Source organism: Serinus canaria, chromosome 28 (genome assembly GCF_022539315.1).
Source record: "Serinus canaria isolate serCan28SL12 chromosome 28, serCan2020, whole genome shotgun sequence".
Classification (NCBI taxonomy): domain Eukaryota; kingdom Metazoa; phylum Chordata; class Aves; order Passeriformes; family Fringillidae; genus Serinus; species Serinus canaria.
The window spans coordinates 1,242,001-1,268,631 of NC_066341.1; the positions used below are offsets into that span (position 1 = coordinate 1,242,001).

General features: G+C 53.7%; 3 protein-coding genes across 5 annotated transcripts in view; 1 reads left to right on the top strand and 2 right to left on the bottom strand.

The window, feature by feature from the left end:
- The window catches only part of ELL (elongation factor for RNA polymerase II), a 50,649-nt gene extending 33,915 nt beyond the window's left edge, over window positions 1–16,734 (bottom strand). Inside the window, exon 1 of one of the 2 annotated variants that reach the window (XM_050985948.1) lies at window positions 16,554–16,734. In XM_050985948.1, coding sequence (XP_050841905.1) covers window positions 16,554–16,688 — 135 coding nt within the window. In that variant the 5' untranslated portion in view covers window positions 16,689–16,734. Of the gene's footprint in view, window positions 1–15,286; window positions 16,274–16,553 lie in introns of those variants that run through there. The other variant, XM_050985950.1, reaches the window with a different exon arrangement.
- Window positions 16,735–17,676: 942 nt separating this feature from the next.
- FKBP8 (FKBP prolyl isomerase 8) lies at window positions 17,677–23,291 on the bottom strand. Of its 2 annotated transcripts, none has more exons than XM_050986067.1 (9): window positions 23,198–23,291; window positions 22,411–22,698; window positions 22,110–22,279; window positions 21,773–21,861; window positions 21,324–21,541; window positions 21,078–21,250; window positions 20,915–20,992; window positions 18,905–19,042; window positions 17,677–18,489 (listed from the first exon to the last, which is right to left on the bottom strand). In XM_050986067.1, the coding sequence occupies exons 2-9, from the start codon at window positions 22,682–22,684 to the stop codon at window positions 18,403–18,405; spliced, it is 1,227 nt and encodes a 408-aa protein (XP_050842024.1). In that variant the 5' UTR covers window positions 22,685–22,698; window positions 23,198–23,291; the 3' UTR covers window positions 17,677–18,402. The 2 variants fall into 2 exon arrangements, with proteins under 2 accessions (XP_050842024.1, XP_050842025.1); XM_050986068.1 differs by lacking the exon at window positions 23,198–23,291 and adding an exon at window positions 23,000–23,110.
- Window positions 23,252–25,502, top strand: KXD1 (KxDL motif containing 1). The gene is made up of 5 exons (XM_030231592.2): window positions 23,252–23,397; window positions 23,690–23,790; window positions 23,887–24,039; window positions 24,406–24,452; window positions 25,041–25,502. Exons 2-5 carry the CDS (start codon window positions 23,696–23,698, stop codon window positions 25,271–25,273), a joined length of 528 nt encoding a protein of 175 aa, XP_030087452.1. The 5' UTR covers window positions 23,252–23,397; window positions 23,690–23,695; the 3' UTR covers window positions 25,274–25,502.
- The last annotated feature ends 1,129 nt before the right edge of the window (window positions 25,503–26,631 follow it).

A 26,631-nucleotide genomic window follows, 5' to 3' on the forward strand; every position in this document is an offset into this window, starting at 1 on the left:
CCCAGCTTGTTTATGCAGAGGACACTAAAGAGTTAAATCCATCCCCTGCCAGGGTATGGGGAGATACTGCAGGAGGACAAGAAGGTCCAGGCTCATTTCAAGAGCTACAACATCTTTATTCCCTTTGGAATGGGCAGTCAGGCACCAGATTCCCTGCTGCTTCCTGGACACCCAACCCCACTGCTGGATGGGACCTGAAGATGGAAAACAGGAAAACCACCCCAAAACCGGAGGGGACTCCAAACCCAGCCCCAAAACCAGAGGGGACTCCAAACCCAGCCCCAAAACCAGAGGGGACTCCAAACCCAGCCCCAAAACCAGAGGGGACTCCAAACCCAGCCCCAAAACCAGAGGGGACTCCAAACCCAGCCCCAAAACCAGAGGGGACTCCAAACCCAGCCCCAAAACCAGAGGGGACTCCAAACCCAGCCCCAAAACCAGAGGGGACTCCAAACCCAGCCCCAAAACCAGAGGGGACTCCAAACCCAGCCCCAAAACCAGAGGGGACTCCAAACCCAGCCCCAAAATTGAGAGGGCTTCAAACCCACCCCAAAAGCAGAGCAGTCTGAGGTCGGGGGGAAGCCAAGAAAGAGGAAAAGATCAAAGAGGGTTTGTGGCATGATGGGCTCCCAATTAACTCAGCCAGGGCTCCAGATCTCAGAGCAGAGGCAGGAGTTGGCCTCCTGTGGGAATCCAGCTTGGGAGACTCCGGGCACGTTTCCCAACGGGACAGTTCTCCTTTTTTTAACTTGGTGTTTTCCCTCTTTGCTTCTGCCTGAGTTAAGGCAGACCTGCTCATTAAGGAGAGCAATAATCATCAAGTCTCATCACCAGGCTGCCACAAGGGCTGTAATGATGATTATCTGCAGTTTAATCTGACAAACTCCCACCAATCCCACTATTAACAAGATGGGGCTGCTCAGGGAGGCTTTGTCAGAGGACCAGGAGCCAACTCCCACGACTTCCAAAAGCTTAGGGAGGAAAGGTTTTTGGAAGGAACAAAGCTCCTTTGCATCCCTGTGCAGCTTCCAGTGTTTAGAACTGATCAAAGCAGGCAAAATCAATTAAAAGCTTCTAGAATGAAAGAATTACTAAGTCACAGAACACGGTGCCCATTTTTCAGTGTAATAACCCAGGAGTTTCCTTCCTGTAAGTAAAAAAACCTCCCAGTTTTGATACAATTACTGCATCTCCCTGAAAAGGAAGTTTCATTTTGTGTGAGTGGATTTTCTGCATCCGTTACTCCCTCCAGAAGGGTGTTCCAGACCCTCCCTGACACTGAGAACCAGCAGCCCTCAGAGCTACTTTAATTTCATTACTCAGTGCTGCATTCTTGAGGCAGAACTGTCCATTCCAACACCTTTACCTTTATTTCAGCCTTGCCCTGTCCTCCTTGAGACAGAGGTTCAAGGATCCCTTTCCCTTTTCCACAAGCACACCAGAAATCAGCAGAATTCTGCACTAACTCTTCTTTTTATCACCCTTTTTCCTGAAGGGATTTCTCTCCTCTAACTCCGACTAAAAGCAATAAAAGGTAAAAGTGGGAAAGCATAAAACAAGTTGCAACAACATTTCCCAAAGCTCTCCTCCAAAGTTAATGCTGTGCTGGCAAATTCATTGCTAAACAAAAAAAAAAAAAAGATAAAATAATCAAGTACAAACCTAGAAATAAGTCCTATTGTTTTATGACTTGCAACTAATTTGAGGAAGAGTTAAATGAACAAATCCCAAAGCTCATCCCTTATTAAAAGTAGCAAATCTAGAGTAGGTTGCTTATACAGGAAAGAAGTGGGCTGAAGTAAAATTAATTTTGAATTTAAGTCTGCTCACATGGCTCGAGTGTGTCCCTCTCTTGCAGAGCTGCACTGCCTGGCTTTTACAGTTACAGTAAATTAAAGACAGGGTAGGAAAAAGGAAGGTAAATATTGGTATTTCTAAAGTGCAGGCAAAGCAAAGCAAACCCTTAGATTTGTTTTTCAAACACATGGATTTGCTTTGAAGCACTGTTTTCAACAAAAAACATTATTGCAGAATGAAGTTTCCTGCTCTGCCTCCCTATACTGGAAGTACTAATAATTGATATTCAATGTGATATATTCAATGTGATATATTCAATGTGATATATTCAATGTGATATTTTCAATGTGATATTTTCAATGTGATATTTTCAATGTGATATTTTCAATGTGATATATTCAATGTGATATATTCAATGTGATATATTCAATGTGATATATTCAATGTGATATTCAATGTAATGTGATATTCAATGTGATATTAAAAGTGATATTAAACGTGATATTAAACATGATATTAAATGTGATATTAAACGTGATATTAAACATGATATTAAATGTTCCTCTAAGAGAAGCCCAGCAGTACCTGCAGCATCTGCACACATCTGCATGGCAAGAGAATTCAGAGACCTCAGTTTGGCAGGAATCCCATGAAGACATCCATGCCCAAAATTCCCTGGGTAATCATCTCCTGCATGCAACCCTGCTTGTTTTTGCAGCAGTGTTTTATTGGAGTTATCAGATGATCCTGTTAAACTGGCAAAGGACAGAGGGGAAAAAAAAAAAAAAAAACACCACAACAACAAAACTGGCAGAAGGAAACTGAATCATCCAAAATTCCCAACTCTGCTAAAGGTGACCAGCAGTGCTGGCTTTCCCTGGAGGATTCAGGGGGGTCAGACGTTCTCAGATTAATATTTTAAGAGTCATTCCTGTTGAACAAGACACCTTGAATGAAGCCCTCTGCGCTGTCTGTGGCAGAAGAGGGAAGTTTGCTGATTTTGAGGTGCTGGAGATGCGGCCACCTCTGCAACAACCCCAAAAAACCTTGTGGAAATGACAAGAAGAACAAATTTCCATCACACAAATCACTCAGCTCACTGCTGTCCCTCTTGGAGATGACACTTTTCCCTGAATTTAGCCTTTCTGAAGCAATGCAGCAATACAGTTTTGGGGCTCAGAGGGTAAAATAATTAAAAACCTTTCCAGGATCAGCTGCATCAAATGGATCTACTACAAGTATTTTTCTTTCTGCACTGTACAAAACTCCCAAGTGCCAGAAGAAAATGTTTCCCAAATTAAGACAGAGAAGTGTGTCACGATAGCACATCTCAACTCCCCCTCATCCCCAGCATGGATAAATAAAGCTCCCAGAACTGATTAAAACACCCAAGCTCCTCCAGGAGAGGCTGAGGGCCACACAAGTGATGGGAAGTGACTACAGAGCCACATTTAGGGCTGGGATTTGTTCCACTGGCCCCTCCAGAAGTGCTCCTTGAATAAAGCATTTCAGCATTTCAAACACAGGTAATGTTTCCCAGATGGAAAGAGCTGGATCCAGCTGGGACCTGCCAACCAGGGACCCTCAAAAATCCCAGGAAAATCGTGGAATCACTGACCAGCCTGAGCTGGAAGGGATTCCCCTCAAGGAATCCTGCACAGACACCCCAACAATCGATCCCACCCTGTGCCTGGATGGGGATCCTTGAAAACAACCACAGAGCAGCAGGAGACACATGAAGGAAGAAAATTAAAGTGTGTTAAGAACAGCTTAATAAACAACTTGGAAAAAACTTTTCAGAGACAACAGCTCAGGCACAATTGTAAAACCACAACCTTTAAGTTAGACTGAAAAGTAAGGATTCATTTAAATCCCATTTATGCTGGAATGCCCAAGGATTCCAACACTGGCTGGCTCCAAGTCTGCCTAAGAGAAAGGAAGAAGGATACTCTTGAATTACACCAGGTGGATTTCACTGAACACTGAGGCACCTCAGCTCAGACTTCAAGCACCATTCCAAGAATAGTTTTATAAAAAAGCTGAATGGATCCAGTCAGCTACAACTCAGTTAAAAATAAATCTCTTCAATGCCTTCCAATATACCTGCATTGCTGCGTTCTTGGGCAACCTGTGGGTTTCCAATTATTGTTATTATTGTTTTTAAGCTGTTTTTCTTTCACCCATCAGGTTAAAAAACCACACAGGCACAAAGAGAAGCTGCCTAAGTACAGCTCCAAAATTGTTAGCAAATGTACACTGAAGAGAGAGCTGGTGGAAAAATCTGTCAGTTTGGCATCTCCAGCATTGTCTATAACAAAAAAAGGTAATTCACCTTTTCAGCCCCCATCAAGGTAACATGGCTGTTCCAGCCAAGATGTTATTTGGAGCAGTTTTACTGTGTCAGGCTGCTCACGCAGAGCCAGCTGAGACACTTAATACGTGAAAATTAAAGCAAGAGATTAAACACAGCAACACTGGGTTACAACTTATAAAACAGGAATAGTGAAATATCAGAAGCTGACGGTTGTTTCTGACCTAGTTTTCACTGGAGAACAGTCAAAGAGCTGAAAAGACCGAGGCGAGGCTGAAGGTGCTGAAATTCCAGTAGTGCTGGGGAACAGGATTAGAGGAAAAGCCTTCAGACATTCAAAGGACTGAGGGAGCGTCACAGGGAGCTTCAAGGGCTTGGGCTCAGTGACATCCTGGGGAGCAGGAGGGACAGGAGGGCTTCAGCCAGGTGGGGATGAGGTCAGAGGAGTTGCAGGACCTCCTGAAAGGGGCAGCAGGAGGCCAAGTTGAGGAGGAGAGAAAACCTCAAACACAGGAAAGAATCATTTCAAAAACACCGTGCCTGGATTTCAGGAGGTATTTTCGTTGCTTTTCTTCTGAGAACACAAATGTGCTGTCAAACACCTGGGCTCATTTGAATAACAAGAGAAAAAATTAAACCCCTTTATGCAAGAGAACTGCAAGTACCCAGGAGAGATCCGGGGAGGGGGGGCTGCTGTGAGGAAAGCCAGGTGATCCCATCCCTGTAAGCTGTTCACATGTCTCCCTCTCCTCTGCAGCTCCAAATTTATTTCCACCAGGCAGCTCCACGCTGGTTTTAAGCCTCATTAAGGAGCAGTGTGTTGCTGGGCTGACATGTCAGATTTTTAAATGACCTTTGTACCGACAACAGCGTTACCAAGCTGCTAAGAACAGGAGGACAAAGCAAAAAAAAAAAAACCAAACAAGTGGTTTTCCATGATTAGGAGAGGTACTTCGTGGCTGTTTGCATTTATCTGAGCTCCAAAAAAACTCCCACCTGTCAGGAAAACGAGCCATAAAACAAAAAAAAAAAGAGCAATTCTCTCTGAAGGGCAACTGTGACGGCATCAGCACTGCTGGCCATTCTTAACATGGGACTTATCACACAAGGTAAACAGGAGTGACTATCAGTTAATGAACAACACAAGCCCGAGGCTGAATTTTAAAGAGCGTTTTCTCCACTGCAATCTTTTAATGAAAATACAGCAGTTCAAACCCACCGAATTTGCTTACGAAAGTCTCATTTATTTTAGGACATATTAAGACACCGGGGCTGATTCACTTGCCTATGTGCTCATAAGGTGGCTTAAATGAGCTGCTGAAACATCAGAACGATCCTTATCTTCCACAGGGCTTTACTCCTTTTCTTGCAAGAGGAAAATATAGAAAGACAATTGAGAGATCAGATTGACGAACCCGTTCAACCATCCCGGAACAGATCTCACACTGCTGAGCCCAGGAAAACAAGCCTGGGCCAGTTCTGCTTTCCTTGTGCCCAGCTATATCCTATTGACACTCCGAGGAAGAGTAATTAATAGTCTGAGAAAGTCCTGCTGAAGATGATCTTCAGATGTTCCTCACGGAGTCACAGAGGGTGCTGCTGGAAGAGGCTGAGACAAAGATGCTGAAGGAATCCCAGAGAAATCCCACCAGCAACACCCCACGAGCCAGAGCAACCTCAAAAGCTAAAGCAAGATGCTCAGACACATTTTCTTTTGGCCTCCAGGCAAACAGAGGTGCTCCAATGCCAACCAGGACAGAGGGAACACAACCTGACAGACACCTGGAATTCAGCAGGGCTGTCACCCAAACTTCCTGCCATCTCCACAGGGGACAAAGCAATAAAGCACTCAAATATTTCAGGTTTTATCTTATCACTGAGTAAAACTGCCCAAGAAAAATCCAGCTGAACATACCGAGCAAGAGAACCTCTCTAGATTTCCTACCATGACAGAACCTTGTATTACATACCCTCTGCTAACAGGCTCCTCCAGCTCCCAGGGATGCTTTCTCCAGGAGAAAAATGAAGGCAGTTGCCTGAAGAAGTTAAATTAGGTGCTGCCTTTACTTCAGCAAGGAGCACAGAACCTGCACTGTTTCAGCTACCTCTGTATTTGCACTGCCAGGCTGGTCAGTAACAAACCTGCTCCAAAAATAAAGCGACAAACAGTAAAAGAAAGAACACACTCTTCTCAACTGGCAAAAATCTACCGAAAAAATAAGTCAGATGTTTCTTTGCTCTCCGCAAGGACACCTGAGAAAGTTCAGGTTACAACGAATTCCAAAAATAAACATGAAAAATTTTCAGATAAGAAGAGGAAAAACATACCAGGGCTGCTGACCAAACAGGGAGAGACCACAGTGCCACGAAAAGACTGCCCAGGTCTGAGCCCAAAAACCCTCAGAGAATTCAGACGTTCAGACAGAGAATCTCTCTTGCCTGACAGAGGCAGCTCAGCCAATTCACACATGCAAAAGAAGTGGTGTGGCCACTGAGCCGACACTTAATTGTCTGACCAGAATTTTTGGTTTAAATTTAACAATCCAGGCAAGTCATGGTTAGCTGGAGCGTTTTGCTCTCTTAGCCCATCTGAGTTAGGGTAAATGTGTTTCTTCCTGCTGTCAGCGTCAGTAAATTTAGTCTTAATGACAAGTAAAAGGTCTTTAGATGCAGTTAAATGGCTTTAATTGTATGAGAGAGCTCAAACTTGCAGCCCAATGCAGGCAGCACCCACATTAGGTACAGCTCCAAATGGCTGCAGGAAGGTTGTGGAAACATGCCTGGAACTATAACATCAAACCTTCCAGGTAATAAATCTATTTCTTCTCCTCCTTCACGTTAAGAAACCCCAAAGTGCTCTAGATTTTAATGCATTAAGAACAAAGTCCGTAATTCATGAGCAGAAAAATGTTTGCTGTTGGTTTTAATCACCAACCACGTTCCACGTCAACCCCAGTGCCTGTTCCAAACACATCCACGATATCCCATTCACGTCCCTAAAGGTTAAATATGTTTTACTTTATCCATTACTGCCTCCCTCTTCCCATTTCCACATTTGCAAAGATTAAACACCAAGCCGCTTCCTGAGCAGAGCTGGGTGTTTTGGGACTCTCCACCAGCTCCAGGACTCCAGGCTGGGAGAACTGGTTTGTGACAAGGCTCCTCTGGAAAACCACCCTTTATTTCTGGAATAAAAACAAGGATTGGCAGCTGGGACATGTGTCAGGAACACGGGAGCTTTCAGATGCTTAGCCACCTCAGTGGCATTAGGGAATGAAGACCTGAAGGAGGCAGGAAGCATTTGGGATTTGCAGCAGGAAAAGCAGCAGCAGCTCCCCACAGAACACTCAGACAACCAAAGGTTCTTTTTAAGCTTTGATGAAATGAGGGAAGGAAGCAGAGCTTGGTGGCCAGGACCACCAGGCTCCCATCAATACACAGCTGCCCTGCAAGGATACGGGGTGGGAACAGCGAGCAAGGTCACAGCCACGAGTGTCACTGAAAGCACTTTTCAAAAGAAATTGGTCACAGAGCTCCTACGCACTTCTTAAGGGACTATTTATGGGAGCAGAAGTTGTTCTTAATTCTGCGAGAAGCAGAAGCAGAGGTCACCATTGGGGCTCGGGCAGCTCTGAGGGCTGAACATCCCCGGCAGAGGGAAACAGGTGCTGCCAGGCTTTTCAAAAATCTATTTTAATGCCACAGGAACTCTCGTTTCAGAGCAAAGTCCTGTTCGGCACCGTCTGCAGTCAGCAGGATCTGCCTCAGATGCTGCTGAAGAAAACGAAGACGCGTTGTGACAGAGGCTCCGACCTTCCCAGCTCCCTCATTTTACAGCAGTTTCACTCTGAATCACGAATTTCCGCCTCCGTTTGGGGCCGGCTGCCTGAGCCCCACAAAAGTCAGGCAGTTAATGAGCTGCTGTCACCTAATCAGGGCGGCCACACCGTCCCTCTGGCAAGTGGCAGACGCACAGGGAGCACTTCAAAGGCTCTGAAACTCTTCCTGGGAGCGAGGGCTGCTCCCTTCCCCAGCATCCTGGTGGCAAGGTGAGCCCAGCCAGAGCCGGCTCTCTGGCCTTATAAGGCTTCCAAGGCACAATTTCCGCTTGCCCAAGCTCAGGCAGGGTGGAAAAATTTGCTTCCTTGCTACTCCGCCCATGCTGGGCTCCAAAAAGCATCCACTGAATCCTGGATGGGAAAGGAATGGAAGAATTGACACTGCTCAGCTCCCTGGAAGAGGTGAAGCCACGGCTTTGGCAGCACCCTGGGTCACCTCACACACCGGGGGAGCAGAGGGAGCCCAAAGTGACACCAGGGGTGCAGAGAGAAGTTGGAACCACTGCTTTTATTCTCTGCATTCCCTTTGAAAAATCCTGATTTCCTTGCAATTCAGCTGCGCTTAAGCCTTTCACATTTGAAGGCAGCAAGCTTTAGAGGTTAACAAGCAGTTGGGAACATTATTTCCTTTCACTGATTTAGCCATAATACACTTTATTATATACCAGGAGCACAGAAAACAGCCTGGGCTCAGGGTTCCACACTGTTTTCTGCACAAGTCAGTATTACTGTGAACAATTCTGAAGCCAGTTCTACCCCCTGGTCACAGTGAGGTCCGTGTTATCCAGGTCTGGTGTCGTTATCAGCTTCTCTGAGCATCACAAACAGACCAACCCTCCTATTCACTAAACAAACACAGCCACATCCATCATCCCCAATATCCACAAGTGCTGGCAAAAAAACGAAGCCCAGTGCACGCAATCAATTAAAAAGCTGCTTAATTTTCAATAAATGCTCTCCTTCTGTGGATTATAAAGTTGTTTTTTACCAAAAACGTCCGCACATTCGTTTTTTTCCCAGCCTTGCTGGTCTGTATCAAGATCATCCCTTTTTTCACAGCAGATTTCTCTCAGTGCAAGAAGCAGGCAGAGATTTATCTGCAGCCATCAGTGGTTTGTCCTCGCTCTCACCTGCTGGCCACCAAATGGCAGAACCCAGCTCATCCACACACAGATTTTTCTCAAAAGACAGAAAAATGGTGGCAAAAGAGCTTATAAAACCAAGTTCTACCCACTGCCTTGTTGCCTTCTTTTTTGGGGACTGGGAAAGGCAGAAACACAGCCCGTTTGATTTTCTCATAGAAACCAGGAGCCAAAACCAACTGAAATCAGCGCCGGAGCTGGAAAGGTACAACAAAACTCACACAAACATAAAGTCTAGACACTGAAATGTGGAAATATGATTCAAATAACCACAACTGGCACGTAACACACTGATTGCAGCCCATCGCAGAATGGGCCTCAGTGGGGAGGAATACAGAAGGAAGATTAAATTAGTTCTTCCACCTCAGTTGTAGAAAATATGGATCCTGTGGGCACAGTGATATGGATTGAGCTGGAGTTTCTTCCTTAAAATCCTTGTTAGGATTTTAAGTAACACACATCTGTCCTTGCTAAGTTACAACAATCAGCTTAAATGTCATATAGAATCACAGAATGGTTTGGGTTGGAGAAAAAAAAAAATCACTAAATCCAGTTTATTCCACCCCATACCAGGAGCAGGGACACCTTTCACTATCCCAAGTTGCTCCAAGCTGACCTGGGACACTTCCAGGGCTGGGGCAGCCCCAGTTCCTCCAGACCTGTTCCTGTCTCCCCATCACTGATCCCACATGAACCTGCCCCAGCTGCCACATGGCTGCTCTTATCAAAGCATGCCTGAACTCATATATGCTCAAAATACAGGGCTAAGTAGCCAAGAGGATGTTTGTGCTGATGAAATCTAAATACTACAGAGATTTAGGCAATTGGTTGCTCTCAGGAAGTTCTGTGGTACCTGCTGAACTGCATCACGTGTGGACAGGAACCTCAAGGACAAAGTCTGCGTCTACCATTAAACCCAAAAGCACAGAATGGAGCCCAAAAGGAGAAATATCTCAGCTTTCCACAAAAATCTGCACTGAAGTGATCTCTGCACAGAGGGGGAGCAGGGGGTTAACCACGGTCAGACTGGACCAGACCAGGGAAGTCTCCAGGTGGGTGGAGGTGGGCAGCTCAGTCAAGCCCTGCTCACCAGTGCTGACCTCTTTTTGGGTTAAACAAATGCTGGTTTCTTTAAATTAGAAAAAGGCACTAGTCCAATGTAAAGAAAGGAGAGACCAAGTGCACGGAGCTGTGTTTTTTCTAGACTGTAATGCAGAAAGGATTGGATTTTGGGAAGTCTGCTCTCCCAGTACAGCAGGAATACACACAGCACTCAGCAAACCAACTGCTGAGGGGTTTAGCACGTTCTTTAATATATAAATGCTTGAAAAAAACCCAAAATCCCCAGCCAGAAGGCAATACCAGATTACCAGGGTGTGCAAAAGTTGCCTTATGTACATGGGATGTTTCTAAGCAACACATGAGCTACTCCAGAAAACTTATCAGCAAATCCAACCTCCTTTCCTGGATAATTCATCTAGGTCAAGCTAAGGCACGTTGAACACCAAAGCCCAGTTTTGGTGATGCCTCCTGTGTATCCACCCTGGATGAAATATTAGCACAGTTCAGGTTATCAGCATGTCTTTTCATGAGCATTAAGTTCACTGCAGATAATGGTTCCTCCAGAACCAGCATCAACCTTAATTATTCACAGGTAACTCTATCCCAACCTTCCTGACGTTGTGTCGCTGAGTGAGGAACACCTTCCCCTCCCTCCCAACTCCTCCTCTCCCAAAAATCCAAACAAATGATCCCAAACGAGGGTACCCAGCACAGGATCCCAGACACAGGGTATCCCTTCAAATTCTACCTAAACCCGTGCAGCCACTCCATCCATTCAAACGCATTCTCCTGTGCATTAGCAGCAAAACCACTAAGTCAGCCAAAATGTATTCTTCTCCCATGGATTAGCTGGCACAAATTAGTAGGGGAGTGACGCATGCAGTCTGTCCCTTCCCATTTTTCAACATGCACAAACACCAGGGATTTGGAGACGCTTCACAAGTTTCTGCTTACGAGTTACAGGCAGAGTTTAAATGGTCTGAAACGTGCAAATCGTTCGGGAGATAACACGGCCATTTACCAAGGAGACCTCAAATGCTCCCTCCGACCCCTCCCTCCTTCCCTCGGCAGCGATAAAGGCGCTGCTGCTGTCCCAGCAGAGCCAGCACCACGCAAGGGAACTGTTTCAACAGCCAGCAGCTCTGTGCCAAGCTGCACCAGGACAGAAACCAACTGAACAGGACAGAGCACTTCACACAGGTGCAGAAAAGCCCTGATGTTGGAGGATCACTCTGAGATGACCAGCAGGAGCCACTCCACGGTCCTTGGGAGACACATTGATCTGAAGAGACTTCTATGCTTCAGACAGAAGTTAAAAAGATATTATAATGGCTTTTCTTTCTGCTGTTTAAGTGGAGTAAGAAATCAGAATATGCTGAAAAAGAGAAAGGGTTTAATTTTGCTGGGTAAGGAACACAATCACCAATCCAGCTGCCACAACTGACAAACTATCCCACTTGAATTAATAAAAGAGCAACCTAGCTCCATATAAATAACATAAAGGGTTAATCTTCTAGGTTGCTTCCCCCTGTATTGCCAGAGAGCAAAAATTATTAATTCAAATTCAACCTCTCCAATTAATGGTAAGGTATGTTTTACTGATAAAAAGCAGATCACGTTTGATTTAAAAAAAAAAAAAGCCCTATCAGTCACAAGGATTCTGTCACAAACTTTGTTTTCCTTTGGCACATCAGCAATTAGACCTAGGTCTTTAGTCTGCTACCACCAGTACAAAAAAAAAAAGCATAATGGGTTTATAATTTGCCACCAAATCCCATAGCAACTGTACGTCACTTTAGATGTAAATTACAGACAATTCCTTCCAATGCCGTTTGAAAACTATAGAGATGAATCTATAATTTGAGCAGATCCAAATGCTATATGGTTGAGAGAAAAAGCTTCCCTAAATAATTGAAAGGAAACCGCCACGGGCCAAAACATTCCTCGTGCAAAACCTTCAGTGTCTCTTTGTCCCTTTCCTTGCCATGGGAGGTGCCACATTCAGGTCAACGTGAAGAACATTGAGCAGGAGTTGAGCAGTTCAGGGTGTTCTGCAGATCCTGTCCCATTTTTGCTGATGAGCCGTACGTGTGCCATGAGCTTCCTCTCAGCCTCCTGTGATTCACTCAGTCATGTCACCGACTCATGCTCCCGATGTCGTAAGAGCCTCAATTTTGACGGACTACAGCATCAGTGAATTAATAGGACAGGAAAAAACAGGTTACAGGCAAGGAGGAATGATGCAAAAAGCTCTGAGATAATTCAATGAATTTTGATTGGAAAGGCGGATTGTTCCTCTCCTCCTGACACCTGCAAGCAGCTTTCAATTCTCAAGTCAGCATGAATACGCATTACCCTAAAGACCCTGTAATGACAGCACAGCCTTCATTTTGTGTTTCATGCTTTGAACACAGCAAGATGAAGGAATCTCCACAACCTGCTCCAAAAGCCAAGGCTGGAAAGTTATTTCAATAAATAGCAACTCCAAGGGGTCGGGTTAACCCTCATTTCCAAGGGATTGCTTCTCTCACGGTTGGTTTTAGAGCAGCATGGGGAAGGTGATTTGGGAATCCACATCTATTGGACCACGGTCCCAAAATTCAGCTGGGTGAGCACAGGGACAACGTGCTTTGGTTATCTCAGCTTAGTCCCCAATAAATATTTGTGCATCTGCCAAAGTTCACCAGTGAATCAACCGGTGGCTGCAGTTCAAAACGCTCTGGGGTAGCAGGGGCAGAGAGGAACACCGGGAGCAGGACGTGCTGCTCAGCTCCATCACCAAGGGATGCTAAAACCTTCTTCAAACCCTCCTAAAACCACCAGGCAAGGCAGGACTGGGAGCAGAGTTCAGCCATTGTTAAGTCAACACATAAAATGACAGGGAAAGGTGTGCAACTGCATCACATTGCCTGTGATCAAAGAACCACCCCTCAACCACAGAGAGAGGTTTACAGAAATATGTGGAAGTCGGGAAATTCCCAGGTAAGGGTTCCAGGAACAGCCCTAACACTCTTTATGTGCCATCAGCTCCTTCACTGCAAGGGAGACAGAGCTACTGCCAAGGACACTCAGGTCTGAATCAAGCAGGAAGATGGGGACTTACCCAGGATGCTGCTAAAAAACAGATGTGAAAAATAAAGGATGAATGATAACTAAGGGTATTAGGTGAGGATGGGAAAATATCTCCTCACTGAGGACAGGAATGAAAGAGGAAAGCAAGGCACAAGTGTGTGGAGTTGACAGGGGCAGGAACAAAGTTGGGGGGCACACAAGAAGTGATGGGAAAACTCATGGAATCATCTAATCCCAGAAGGGTTTGGGTCAGAAAGACCTTGAAGACCACCCAGCTCCACCCCCTTGCCATGGGCAGGAACACTTTCCACCAGATGAGATTACTCCAAGCCCCATCCAACCTGGCCCTGGCCATGCCCTGCCTTTTTGGGGGGAGTGGCAATGCCTAACCACATACACACCCCCAAAAGGAAGGCAGCAAAATGCAGGCTGCTCTAGAATTACACTCCCTGGAGAACACAGAGTTGTTTTAGGTGAGCACACCAGACTGGCTCCATTTCATCAGTGGACAAACCAACTTGGGACACACTTCCCACTGCTCAGCCCTCTGAGCTCAGTAGCCAGAGCTCTCAGTTTCACAACTGTGGGGAAACAGTTTCAGGGGCAGCAAGTTTCACAAGGAGCAGCTGGGTGACATCTCACTGTGTCCCCTGCGAAGCCAGTGCTAATTCTCTTTTTAAGGCTCCCATTTCTTTCAGGTGAGCTACCAAAAAACCCTTTGCAGCATCAGAAGGCAGCAGCCCTGTGAGCTGGAGCTCCTCAGCAGCAGCTCCATGTCCTCTGAAGCTGACACAGGAACATCTTGCTGGAACGTAAGAGCTGGGGATCAATATCAGAATCACAAAATGGTTTGGGCTGGAAGGGACCTTAAAGCTCAACGTGCTTCAAACCTTCCACTAGACCAGGCTGCTCCAAACCCTCTCCAGAATTTGGATCCCTGACCATTTTCTTCCCTAGGACGCAGACAATTCAGCAGAAGCGCAAGAGCACAGCTCAGCAGAGGCCCAACAAGACAAATATCTGTTTCTCCACAGCCTTGCTGCCTGATCCACACATGGTGCAGCTCCACACCAAGCCAGCAACTGCTCTGGCACCAGGGACACTCCAAACAAATGGCAGCTCGCCCGGCTGGGTGATCATTTTTGGATTATGTAATCCCAATACATTATTATTAGACCAAGAACAAACTCAACCAAGGAACTGAAGACATTTCCCTGCCCGTGCTGGCAGAGGGACAGAGCCTTGTCGCAGGAACGGCAGGGACGTGCTCCCCCGCTGCCCCAAACAGGTCAGACCGCACACGTTGGGCTCCAGGTAACACAAAGAGCAGGATTGGATTCCAGGCCATTATCCATATTACACAACGCTGCCGTCAGTTCCACCGCCTTTCAAACCAAACCCAGCAAGAAGGAGCCTGAGCAAATTTTTTCCATTGAGCTACTGCAGGCCAAAATTAAAGCGGAGCTGGAGTGGACAAACAGAAGCTGCAAAGGTGTGTTGGAGGCGGCTCCTGGCAGGGCTGGGCCCAGCGCTTCCGAGGAAGCCCAGACCTTCAACGAGCTGGGGAAACTGTTTATAGAACCCATGCAGAACGAGAATATGTGTTTAATAGCCCACTAATTGTTGCGTTATTCACTACACAAACAAGCAGCTCTTCTGCCCTTATCCCTTCCTGCCCAGTTAATCACCAGGAGCCTCTGACTATTTCTCTTTTGGGTGGCGGTGAAGGAAGCAAAGTTCATTAGTGGCCTTTGGCCACCAAACAATCCCGAGCCCAGACTTCATTTAGAAAATAAACACCACTATTCATGTGTGACATGGGCTCGGAATAGCTTCCCAAAATATTTAATGCAGCTGCCTGTAGTCTTCCTACTCTCTCTCCCCCAAAATAAAAGGCTTTCCCAATATATAGGGAAGAATTATTTGAACTATTTGTTTCATTTTTCAGAGAGAAAAAAAGCTAATAATTCAGTCTACCTAAGTCACTTATTCCTCCTGACTTCTCATAATGCTGATAAACACTCATTAAAATATAAGTTGATAAACCCTGGTACAGTCATTACCTTCGTCCTCATACAGAGATTGCCCAATTCAGTGATGTGATGTAACCAACACCCTAAATTAAAAATAGTGTTGTGACAACATATGGTTTATCCTACAGAAGCTGGCAGGCAGGACGCTCCTAATGACAAACGGGTTTAGGCTCCCAGCTTCCCCCAGCAAGGTGAGGAGACAGAAATGCTCGTCGCAGGATCAGAGGCGGAAAGAAAAAATAAAATAAAAATAAAATTACACCAAAAAATGACAGTTTTGAACCCCTCTCCGGTCCATCCCAACACCAGCTGCCGAGCTTTGCCATTATTCTCTATTTACATGACTAATAAACTCTCTGGATGCATTTCAAGGAAACGGCACGGAAAAGACAATCTGGAAATTTCAAAATACAGCCTGAACGTGCCTCCACCCCCCATTCCCGGGAGGGGAGCACCGAGCCGGCAGGGGATGAACAACCGGCTGTCCCGGGGAGGGGACAACGATGGAGGGACCCCCCCCAGTCCGGGATGGCAGCACCGGGGATGGACCCGCCGCCCCCTCCCCCCCGGCTCTGGAAACCCACGTCACGTTCACCGGGGAAACGGGGGGGGCACCGACGTCCCTTCGCCCCCCTCCCCAGACACTCACGGGGACTGACGGCAGCTTCTCGTCACCTCCCGGGGGGGCACCGAGCGCCCACCCCCGCACCGGGACCGCGGGGCCCCTGTCACCCACCCGGGGGTGGGGGGCACACCGGGGGTCCCCGCTCACCCACCGGGGTGGTGGCGCACGGGTGCCCCCCCAGCAATCACCGGGGCGGGGAAGGGGAAGCACCGACACCTCCCGGTGCTCCTCGGGCACTTGGCGGAGGATCACGACCCCTCCATTCCCGGTTCGCCGGTCACTCACCGGGGGGCCCAGAGGGACCCCGCGAACACTACCGGGGATGAGGAACACACCGGGGCGCTCCGGGGCGTTACCGGGAGGGGCACCGCGGCTCCTCTCCGGTGTCCCGCAGGCACCTGGCACCGGGATCGCCCCCCCCCCCCATTCCCGTTTCCCCGGTCACTCACGGACGGGGGGGGGGGCGGGAGCCTCCGCACCCTCTCAGCCCCCCACCAGGGAGTCCCCCCGCCCCAGGCCACATACCCACTTCACGAGCAGCTCCCCCCCTCTCATCTCCCCTCACATCCCCGCCGGTGCCGCCGGCAGGGCTCCGTCCGGGGGCCTCGTGGCGGCCGCCCGCTCGCCCTCGGCGGGGCCGTGCCCGCCGCCCCACGCCCGCTAGCCCCGTACCTTACAGGCCTGGTAGCTCTCGAAGGCGCGTAGGGCGCTCTCCGTGAGCTTGACGTGGAAGACGGAGACGCGGGTGCCGCGGCCGAGGCGGCCGCAGGACAGCCCGTACCCGCGCTCCGCCTGCAGCGCCGCCATCTTGGGACCGTCTCCCCCTCCGCGCCTGGGCCGCCGGGGCCGCCCGCCGCCGCCACGCCCCTCCTTATGAATTATTCATGATACGCCGCTCCGTCGGCCACGCCCACGCAGGGCGCCTGTTGCTGGGGCGAGGAGGTGGGCAGCGAGCGCGCCGATTGGCTGGGTGATGCCGGGCGCCGCGTCGGATTGGGCCGTAGGAGCGGGGAGGCGGGGATATGTAAATAAGGGCGCGGGGCATGTTGGGGAGGGTGGTCTGGTGCAGCCGGGGAGCGCTGCGGGAACGTGGGGAGGGGGCGGCGGGTGGGGGAACCCCCGGAATGAACCCCCGGGAATGACCCCCCTGACCCACCCGGGGCTTTTAACCCTCCGCTTGTGAACTCGCTGCAATCCCCTGGCATCAGCTCCCCGGGCATGAGCCCCCCCCAGGCTTGAACTCCCTGGACCCCCCAGGCATGAGCCCTCTGGACCCCCAGGTGTGAGCCTCCCGGGCATGAACCCTCTGGACCCCCAGGTGTGAGCCCCCCAGGCATGAACCCTCTGGACCCCCAGGTGTGAGCCCCCCAGGCATGAACCCTCTGGACCCCCAGGTGTGAGCCCCCCAGGCATGAACCCTCTGGACCCCCAGGTGTGAGCCCCCCAGGCATGAACCCTCTGGACCCCCAGGGGTGAGCCCCCCAGGCATGAACCCTCTGGACCCCCAGGTGTGAGCCCCCCAGGCATGAACCCTCTGGACCCTCCTGGGCATGAGCCCCCCATGACACTCCATGGTGGGCACTCCCAGTACTCCCCCCGGTGTGAATCCCCCAGGCACAAACCTCCCAACCCCACAGACCTCCCCAGTCATGAGCATCCCAGTATGGACCCCCTGACCCCCAGGTAGAGCCTGAAGGTTCCAAGAGTGATTTCAGTGTCCCAGGCTCCCCCCTGATCATTGGCCCCCCTGCAGACTCTATGTGTCCCCATGCGTGGCAATAAACAGGCCCGAAGGTGAAGGAATTGTCCTTTATTTGGGAAGTTCACAGTCAGTTTGGGGTGCGAGGACAGTGCTACAACCCCCCCCACGAGCAGAGCTGAGGCTGGGCAGCGGCAGGCGCTGGGGGGGCTGCAGGGCAGGGAGGGACCCCCGACGGGCTTGGACCCACAGGAGGACAGCCTGGACAGGGGGTCTCCAGCGTTGCCCTCCTCCATCCCTCCCACCATGGGTTTCTTTGGCTTCCTATGGACATTGCACGCTCCAGGGATGTGCAGAGGAGGGCAGCAGGTACCTCCAGGAGGGCTGAGTCCCTGGCAGCCCCCAGGAATCAGGGAATGTCGCTGCATTTCCCCTGGGCACATCCACATTGCTTCCCACAGCTTCCTTCTCCATGCCACCCCCCTGCCCACCCTGTCCTGGCAGCAGGATCGCAACACCCGGGATGGGCACGGCCAGGACGTACCGGTGAGAGGCAGCTCCTGCTGCCTGTGACACCCTCAGGGCTGGAGGGTTTGCCAGGAGGCTGCCCAGGGGTCCCTACTCTGCCAGCAGCCCCCTGCCCACAGCTGCACCCGCCCGTGCCAGGAGGGATGTGGGGAATGTCGGGAGAGAGATCCGGCACCTCTGGCAGAGAAAGCATCCGTGGAGCTGCGAGTCCGTGGGAAGGGGTGGCAGCTCCTCGGCAGACACAGGCAGGACCTGGCACGGGTCCTGTGCCCAGGGGCCACCCCGGTGCCACGCTCAGTTCCTGGCAGCGATGACCACGGACAAGGCCACGCCGCCGAGCGCGATGGCGGTCGCGCCAAAGAGCCACTTCCAGGGGATGGACTGCAGGGCAGAGCACAGGGACGTCAGGGGCTGTGCCTGCGGCAGGGGACACGTGCCACCCTGCCTGCCCTGCCCGCTGGACAGGGCATCCCAAAAAGGCAGCGCCATGTGGGACAGCGTGTGCCGCCAGCTGACAGCGCTTCCCAACGGGAGCTGGGAGCAAAGTCCAGAGCCTGCAGCTGGCATGGCTGGGATCCACAGCCAGGCCACTGCCAGGGCACAGGCTGTTATCTGGGATGTGTTCTGGGCACGGCTCCCAGAGCACGGCCCCCTGCTCCCGGCGGGATCGCTGTCCTGACACAGCCCGACCACATCCTGCTTGGGAGCAGGGCTCTGTCCCTCCTGGGGGACCTGGGGGACACTGACACACCCCCTGTGGGTCCCCACCTGCTCAGCCACCCCCCAGAGGCCTTACCCAGGGCAGTTTGTCTTTGCACTTCCTGGGGGTGCTGGCGGTGCTGGGATTCCCCAGCATCTTCCTGTACATCTCCGTCTCCACGTTCCTCTGGTCCGCGTGCTTCTTCACCAGCTTGGAGAGCTCAGCGTGGATGGTCTGGGGAGGACAGCGTGCTGTTATCAGCCCTGAACCATCCCTGCCTGCCAGGGAGGGGACCTGTCACCCACAGCATGTTCCACCACCCCTGGGATGTTCAGGAAGGGGGTGATGAGGCCTCATCCTGCCCCACATCCCAAAGCCGTGGGGCTGCACCCGTGGGTCCACTCTGTCCTTTTTGGCTGCTCAAGCCACTCCCTGCTTGGCAGCAGGGAGCAGAGCACAGGGCTGATGCCAGACATCAGGGAAGGGATTTTATCCTTTAATCGAGACAGGAAAGTGTCTGCCTTGAGGACAGACATGCACCAGCTCTCCCACTTTCTGTCTGGAAGCAGGCTGGGAAAGCGGGCTTAAAACTCAGCCTGGTGTCAGTGGGATTGCAGCAAGACCCACAGCGTGTGCACACCTGCCCTGCTGGGGCAGGAAAAGGCTCTGAGCCCTGCATGGGGCCCACAGGCTCCCCAAAAGCAGCAGGAAGCACCAGGGAGCTAAGCAGAGCAGGGTGGCAGAAGGACGTTGTGGCGACCCTGGTGGCACAGCCACACTGTGCCCTCTGCTGGGGGACACATCCCGAGAATGCCAGCTCTGCCAGCTGGGGAAATCTGCCTCCAACACGAAAATCTGGATGGCTGGAGGATAGAACACTCCTGCCCAGAGCTCTCCAGGGCTGTCAGACAACCCTCAGCACCCCAGAACGCTTCCAAGGGGTCAGAGAAGGGCTGTGTGTGACAGCCTGGTGGGAGGCAGGTGGAGCCCAGCATTCACGGAGTGTTTGCAGCACGGGCAGCCGTGGCCCCTGAGTCACCCACGCCGCGACTGGAGCGGCACCACCACTTCCCCAGGAGCCTGGGCAGCAGCTGGGGAGGGCAGTAATTTGCTGTTCTTGTGGTTTCACTGGACACGTCACTGCCGGGCATTTGGATTTTCCAGCCCTCTCCAATTAAAAGCTCCATCGGAACTACTGGGGAGCAGCCACCCTGCCCAGGGACGTGCCAGGGGAATGGTTCCCAGTGCTGCTCCCTCTCCACCCTGACCTTGATGGGAAAGAAAGGGTCTGGGGTCCTGCTCACCCTTCCAAGGGTGCTCAGACCATCTCTGAAGGTGCTGTGGGGCCACCAAGCACCTGCTAGTGCCACATCTCACTTGTGACCTTCAGGGACTGGATCATGACACAGATCGTGGTGGTCTGGTGAAACCCCCATGGGAAAGAAATGGACACACCAGATCCAGACAAGGATTAAAGCCCATCTGGAGAGCCAAGACCCCCCAGGACAACCCTGTGCAGGCAACACCTCCCTGTCTCCTCCCAGTCTCGCTCCTGCTGGGGTCATTTCCTGGCACTGGTTTTTGACTTCTCCCGAGGCTCCAGTCCTGCAGCTGATCATTAACTGACAGGAAATTCCTGACCCAGAGCTCGCCCTGCCCGGGCGCTGGACCGAGGTCTGGCTGCTCCCAGCACCCAGTGATTCACTCTCGGGGCTGCTCAGCGAGTTTGTGGGGACTCAGCTCTGCTCCACTTCCCCCAACCACAGCGCAAACTGCCCAAGCTACCTGGGGAACCTGGAGCAGCCCGGACCCTCCCCACACCTTGGAGATGGGCTGGCAGGGACTCCTGTCACCATCAGGACCAAAGGTCACCAGGGAACCTCACAAGGTGGAGATAAGGCTGGAGACCAGCCCAGCCCCACTCCATGTGGAGGCTCTGGGGGCTATTCCCAGCCTCCCTTCACGGAGCTGGGGACAGCTCCAGGGAGTCTCAGCCCCTCAGGGGTAACACTGAGGTTTGTAGGGACATGTGACAAGAGAGAAGAAGCAGCATGCAGGAGACCCCGAGCCTAGGGGGACCACAGGCAGCACACACCTCCAGCCTACCTTGTTGGAAGGCTCCAGCTTCAAGGCTGCCTTCAGGATGGGAATGGCCTCTCTGTACTCTCCCTGCTGAGCCAGCACCTGCAGGGTGACACAGGGATGGAGCAGGGCTGAGGTCTGTCCCTCACCCCCTGCCCCACTTTGTAGAGAAGAGACCCCTCCTCACCTTCCCCTTCCGAAACAGAGCCTTGATGTTCCCCGGCTGGTGCTCCAGCACGAGGTTACAGGACTTGAGAGCTGCCTTGAAATGGTCCAACTTCAGCTGCGAGGCCGCCAGGTTGTTGAGACATTTCACCTTCACATCCAGCAGCTCGGCCTCCTCATCTGGGCTAAAATCCACTGCACACCCCCCCAGGCCAGGTCACAGCAGGGCCAGGAGCCCGGGCAACCCTCTCTCGGTGGGGACAGGTACCTTTGGAGCTGGAGCCCACAATCCTGAGGGCGATGTCGTAGGAGTTGATGGCCAGCACGTAATCTGCCTGCTGGTAGAAGAAGTTGCCGCGCTCCCGCTTGCGGTTGGCCAGCTGGATCTTCTCCTTGCCGCTGAGCAGCTCCAGGTCCGGCGCGTCCCGAGCCGCCAGCAGCTCCACCTCCAGCGAGAGGGATGCGTTGGGGGGCACATCAGGGCTCCTGCACAAAGCCACGCCACCACTGTCACCTCTCAGGTGCTCCTGGCCTCTAACTGCGGCTCAGAAATCCCTGATGGATGATGTGGGTCTTTCCGCTCGAGGTAGGACACGCTGCTTGTGGCAAGCGAGGCAGCAGAGGTTGGACAGCTGGGCTGTCACCAGGTGAGCAGGGGACAGCTTGCCCAGCCCTGTGTGGGACCACCCTGCTCCACCTGAGGTGCTGCCAGCTCACCTGCCCTGAGCTCCGTAGCAGTACTTGGCGTCTGACACGATCAAAGCCGTCTCGCCCATCTCCAGGAGCTGCACACACAGGTCCAGAGCCTGCAGGGGACAACGCGGCACCACTGTAAGGGTTCTCCAGTTCCAACCTCCTGCCGTGGGCAGGAACATCTTCCACAGGACCAGATGGCTCCAAACCCCCTCTAACTCAGCCAACATCACAGGGAGGGAGCACGAGCAAGGGCCGAGGCGCCACTTTGATCCAGAAACGGGATGTCACCGACCCCAGCCCTCCCTGTGACCCCTGAGGTGAGGTCCTGCTCCCAGGTGAGCTTCCAGCCCGTGCTCACCTGCAGGACATCGCAGTCCCCCAGCGTGAAGGTGAGGGCAGGGTCCTCTTCCACCACGGTGCCATCCTCCAGCGTGGCCTTCAGGCGGATTGTCACGTCCTGGCCCTTTTGGGGACGGCTCTCCACACCCTGGCCCGGCACCAGCGTCTTCTTCTTGAGCAAACCATTCCCTGGGCACAGAAACACCAGGGGCACATCGGGACCCGCTGGGCAGGGAAAAGCCCGACTGCCACACTTGCGCGGCTCCTGCAGCCCCGGGGAAGCCCGAGAGGCCCCGGATCGGAGCAGCCTCAGCTCTCACCCAAAACATCGAGCCACTCCTCGGGGTCCCCGGCCGCGTCCCCCGCTCCCGGCTCCGGGGGCTGCGCGTCCTCCCGCGGCGGGGCAGGCGGCCGGCCCACGTCCTCCAGCGGGGGCAGCTCGCTCAGGTCATCCTCATCCTCCTCCCCTTCCTCTTCCAGCACCTCGAAATCCTCCGCCGTGTCCAGCTGAGCCGCGTCCGCCGCCGCCGCCTCGGTGCCGGTGCCCGCCCGGCCCGGGGAGCCGCTCCTCGATTCCTCCCCGCTGGACGCCATGGCGGCGGAGCAACCTGGAGCGGGGAGAGAGGGCAGGGATCGGACCTGCTCTTACCGGCACAGACGCTCCCGCCAGCCCGGAGACCGGCGGGACCTTCCGGGGTTGGGGGATGCGCAACGGGACAGCGGAGACTCCGGAGCGCCGGGGAAGGATGGGGCCTGGCGAGGGCGGGGGCTCGGTGGGATGGGGAAGGGAGGTGGGTCTGTCCGGTGGGATCGGGGGGGTCGCGGCCCCGGCCCGGTACCGTGGGGGGGGGCGGCCCCGCGCCCCCCTCCCGCCCCACGTGACCGCCGCGCGCCCCTCGCCGCTCCCACCTGGCCCCCGAACGCGCGGGCGCAGGCCCCGCCCCCCTGCTCCTATTGGTCCGGCTCCGCCCACCGCGCGACGCCATTGGGCGGGGAGCACGCTCGTCAGCCGCGCGCCCGCGGCGCCCCCAACGCCTTAAAGGGGCCGCCACCAGCGCGGCCGCACTGGCGCTGCGGGCAGCGGGGCCGGGGGCTTGGCACCGGTACCGGAGAGGCTTCGTGATGCACGCAGGGGTCGTGACCCTCTCGCCCGGCCGGTCTCCGGGACTTCCGGCTCGGCGCGGTGACGCAGCGGGGTCGCGCCCCACGTGACCGCATACCCGGAAGCGGCGCGGAGCGGCCGCCGGTGCCGCCCCCGGTACCGCTCCCGCTCCCGTCATGTGAAGCGGCGGGACGGGCTCCCGCAGGTGCGCGGACATTGCTGGTGGGAGGCCCCGGGGACACCACTGGAGGCCCAGGCCGCCGTTTCCCCGAGGGAACCCGGGGCTGGCGGCTCTACCGGAGCCGGGGGGCGGCGGGTGGCCAGGGGACCCCCCGTTACCGGCGTGTGGGGCCGTGCCGGGAGGGGACACAGCGGCGGGGTACCCGGTACTGGGTGCATGACAGGGTCCCGGTATGACAGAGGGGAAGGGGAGGGTCTCCGTTACCGGCACGGGGGGCTCCGGTCCCCCCGGCTGAACCGGCCCCGCGGTCCCGCAGGTCACGATGGAGCCCACGGCCTCGCAGGTGTTCTGCGGGAGGGTGCTGGGCATGGTCAACGCCGAGGACGTCAACGCCATCATCCTGGCCCAGAAAAACATGTGAGTCCCCGGGGGGAGCGGCCGGTGGGAAACTCGGTACCATCACCGGGAGCTTACCGGGATCTTTACCGAGCTCGGTGTGCCTCCCCCGCGCAGGTTGGATCGGTTTGAGAAGACCAACGAGATGCTGCTCAACTTCAACAACCTGTCCAGCGTGCGCATGCAGCAGATGAGCGAGCGCTTCCTGCACCACACCAGGACCCTGGTGGAGATGAAGAAGGACCTGGACAGCATCTTCCGCAGGATCCGGTGGGGAACGGGGTGGGAACGGGCCGGGAGGGGCAGGGGGGGTGTTGGAGTGGGGCACAGATCCGAGTTTGGGGGGCTGTGAGAAAGGAAATCTGTTGGGAAAGGGAAAATATGTGATGGAGTGGAGGTCGGAGCTTTGGGTTTGCGTGATCCTGCTCTGGGTGGGATGGGCTCTGCTGCCTTGGGATGGTCACAAAATACAAAATGTGGGGTTCAGAAACACCCCAGTGGGATGGGGAGGGTGGGATGGGGTGTTCTGTGGGTTTGGGAATCCTCGGGATTTGTTTGCATTGCCCTGCAGGGAGCTGGGGGGCAGCTCTGGATCCCTGAGCTCCCCACGGACTGGGATTGTTCTCTCCTCCCCAGGACGCTCAAAGGGAAGTTGGCAAAGCAGTACCCGGAGGCTTTCAGCAGTGAGTGATTCCTGACACCTGGATCCACTGGGCTGTGGAATGGTTTGGGCTGGAGGGACCTTAAAGCCCACCCAGTGCCACCCCTGCCATGGCAGGGACACCTCCCACTGTCCCAGGCTGCTCCAGCCTGGCCTTGGGCACTGCCAGGGATCCAGGGGCAGCCACAGCTGCTCTGGGAATTCTGTGCCAGGTCCTGCCCACCCTCACAGCCAGGAATTCCTTCCCATTCCTTCCCAATATCCCATCCATCCCTGCCTTCTGGCAGTGGGAAGCCATTCCCCTTGTCCTGGCACTCCACGCTCAGTTTTCCTCCTGTAGGAAGAGTCTCTGTTCCTAAGGCATCCCTCATGTGCTGGCCCGTGGCTGCTTCCCTAAAAACCCAGAAAACTCCTTAAATCCATTAAACCCCCTTGCAGGAGTGAGCCTGGGACCCAGGGAGCGGGGGGCTGGAACTTGCAAGAACTCCAAACAACCCCCAATTTATTCTCTGGATTTTTCTAAACCCCTGTTTAAAATCAGGGAACGCAACCAGGGAATCCCTCCCTTGGTGCCCCAGCACAAACCTCACACCTCCCTCCTCCCCCTCAGACATCCACGAGTCCCCCATCCTGGAGGACGACGACGACTTCGACCCCGTCCCCAAGAGCACCACGACCACCATCGCTACCTCGGAGCAGAGCACGGAGTCCTGTGACAGCAGCCCCGATGTCATCTCCCCCACCACCAGCCAGGATTTTGAGGATTTATCCCAAGGCCAGTGCGACGGCCCGGCCCTCAATGGACAGAGTCTCACAGATGAGGACACGGCCAACCTGGACTAGGAGGAGCCCTGTGCTGCCCCTGCAGAACTTTCTAGCCTGTATTTATATCTGTGTGTTGCTCTTTTGGGCTTTTTTTGGTTTTTTTTTTTTCCTCTCTTGGGAAGAGGGAAGCCAAGGCTGGGAGAAGCTGAGGGAGGAAGGTGCTGCCCCTGCTGCCTCCAAAGTGCCACTGAGGTGTAAAGCCACGCTGGCTTTGGGGGGAATCAGTAAATCCTGGGTTGGAAATGCCTCTTGTCCTCCCTCGTTCCTGCACTCAGGAGAGCAGCTAGACTTCACCCTTCCTGTAGATTTTTTGGTGCAGAAATCTGTTTTTGGAGCACAGGTGTTTGTGTTTTGTAAGAAATGTTGTCTCTGAGGCTCTGTGTGCCCACCAGCTCTGCCAGGGGTCTGTCCCTGCTGCTGATGGACTTGTGCTGGCTGAGTTCTGCACCGCTGGGATGAGCCAGAGCCGTGCTTCACTCTGGTTCTCACACTCAGCCCCTCACACGGTGCTGCTGGTGCCTCCACAGGCAGGTTCCCAGGAACAGGAGCTGTCTAGATCTTTCTTTTCCACCAGCACTGTGGTGTGATGGAGGAACTGCTTGGGTTTGGGGTCCTGAAGGCCTGGGAGGGGATGAGACTGGAGGACTGGCTGCTGGGGCTGATCCTGGAGCTGGGGACCCATCACGGGAATGGTTCTGGGGCTGTGGGGCTGGTCTGGGGGCTGTGGGGTCAGCGTGGCCCTGGTCCTGGCACTCTGGGGCCAGTCGTGGGTCCAGTCCTATGGCCATGGGGTCAGTGTGGGGCCGGTCCCAGGGGCAGTGGGGTCAGTGTCAGGTGTGGGGGTCAGTCCTAGGGGCAGTGTCGGGTTTGGGGGTCAGTCCCGGGGGCAGTGTCAGGTTGGGGGGCCGGTCCCAGGGGCAGTGGGGTCAGTGTCGGGGTTGGGGGGGGGTCAGTCCTAGGGGCAGTGTCAGGTTTGGGGGGGTCAGTCCTAGGGGCAGTGTCGGGGTTGGGGGGGGGTCAGTCCTAGGGGCAGTGTCAGATTTGGGAGGGTCAGTCCTAGGGGCAGTGTCAGGTTTGGGGGGGGGTCAGTCCTAGGGGCAGTGTCAGATTTGGGAGGGTCAGTCCTAGGGGCAGTGTCAGGTTTGGGAGGGTCAGTCCCAGGGGCAGTGTCAGGTTTGGGGGGGGGTCAGTCCTAGGGGCAGTGTCAGATTTGGGAGGGTCAGTCCTAGGGGCAGTGTCAGGTTTGGGAGGGTCAGTCCCAGGGGCAGTGTCGGGGTTGGGGAGGTCAGTCCCAGGGGCAGTGTTGGGTTGGGGGGCCGGTCCTAGGGGCAGTGGGCAGAGGGTCGGTCCTGGGCCGTGCGATCGGGGTTGGTCTG

Excerpts from the sequence above, each read along its gene's own strand:
- KXD1 (XM_030231592.2), top strand. The coding sequence starts at position 23,696 with ATGGAGCCCACGGCCTCGCAGGTGTTCTGCGGGAGGGTGCTGGGCATG. Across the intron at positions 23,791-23,886 it reads ATCCTGGCCCAGAAAAACAT|GTTGGATCGGTTTGAGAAGA; the intron begins GTGAGTCCCCGG and ends TCCCCCGCGCAG. Across the intron at positions 24,453-25,040 it reads GTACCCGGAGGCTTTCAGCA|ACATCCACGAGTCCCCCATC; the intron begins GTGAGTGATTCC and ends CCTCCCCCTCAG.
- FKBP8 (XM_050986067.1), bottom strand. The coding sequence starts at position 22,684 with ATGGCGTCCAGCGGGGAGGAATCGAGGAGCGGCTCCCCGGGCCGGGCG. Across the intron at positions 21,862-22,109 it reads GGGACTGCGATGTCCTGCAG|GCTCTGGACCTGTGTGTGCA; the intron begins GTGAGCACGGGC and ends TGTCCCCTGCAG. Across the intron at positions 19,043-20,914 it reads AGCTGGAGCCTTCCAACAAG|ACCATCCACGCTGAGCTCTC; the intron begins GTAGGCTGGAGG and ends TGTCCTCCCCAG.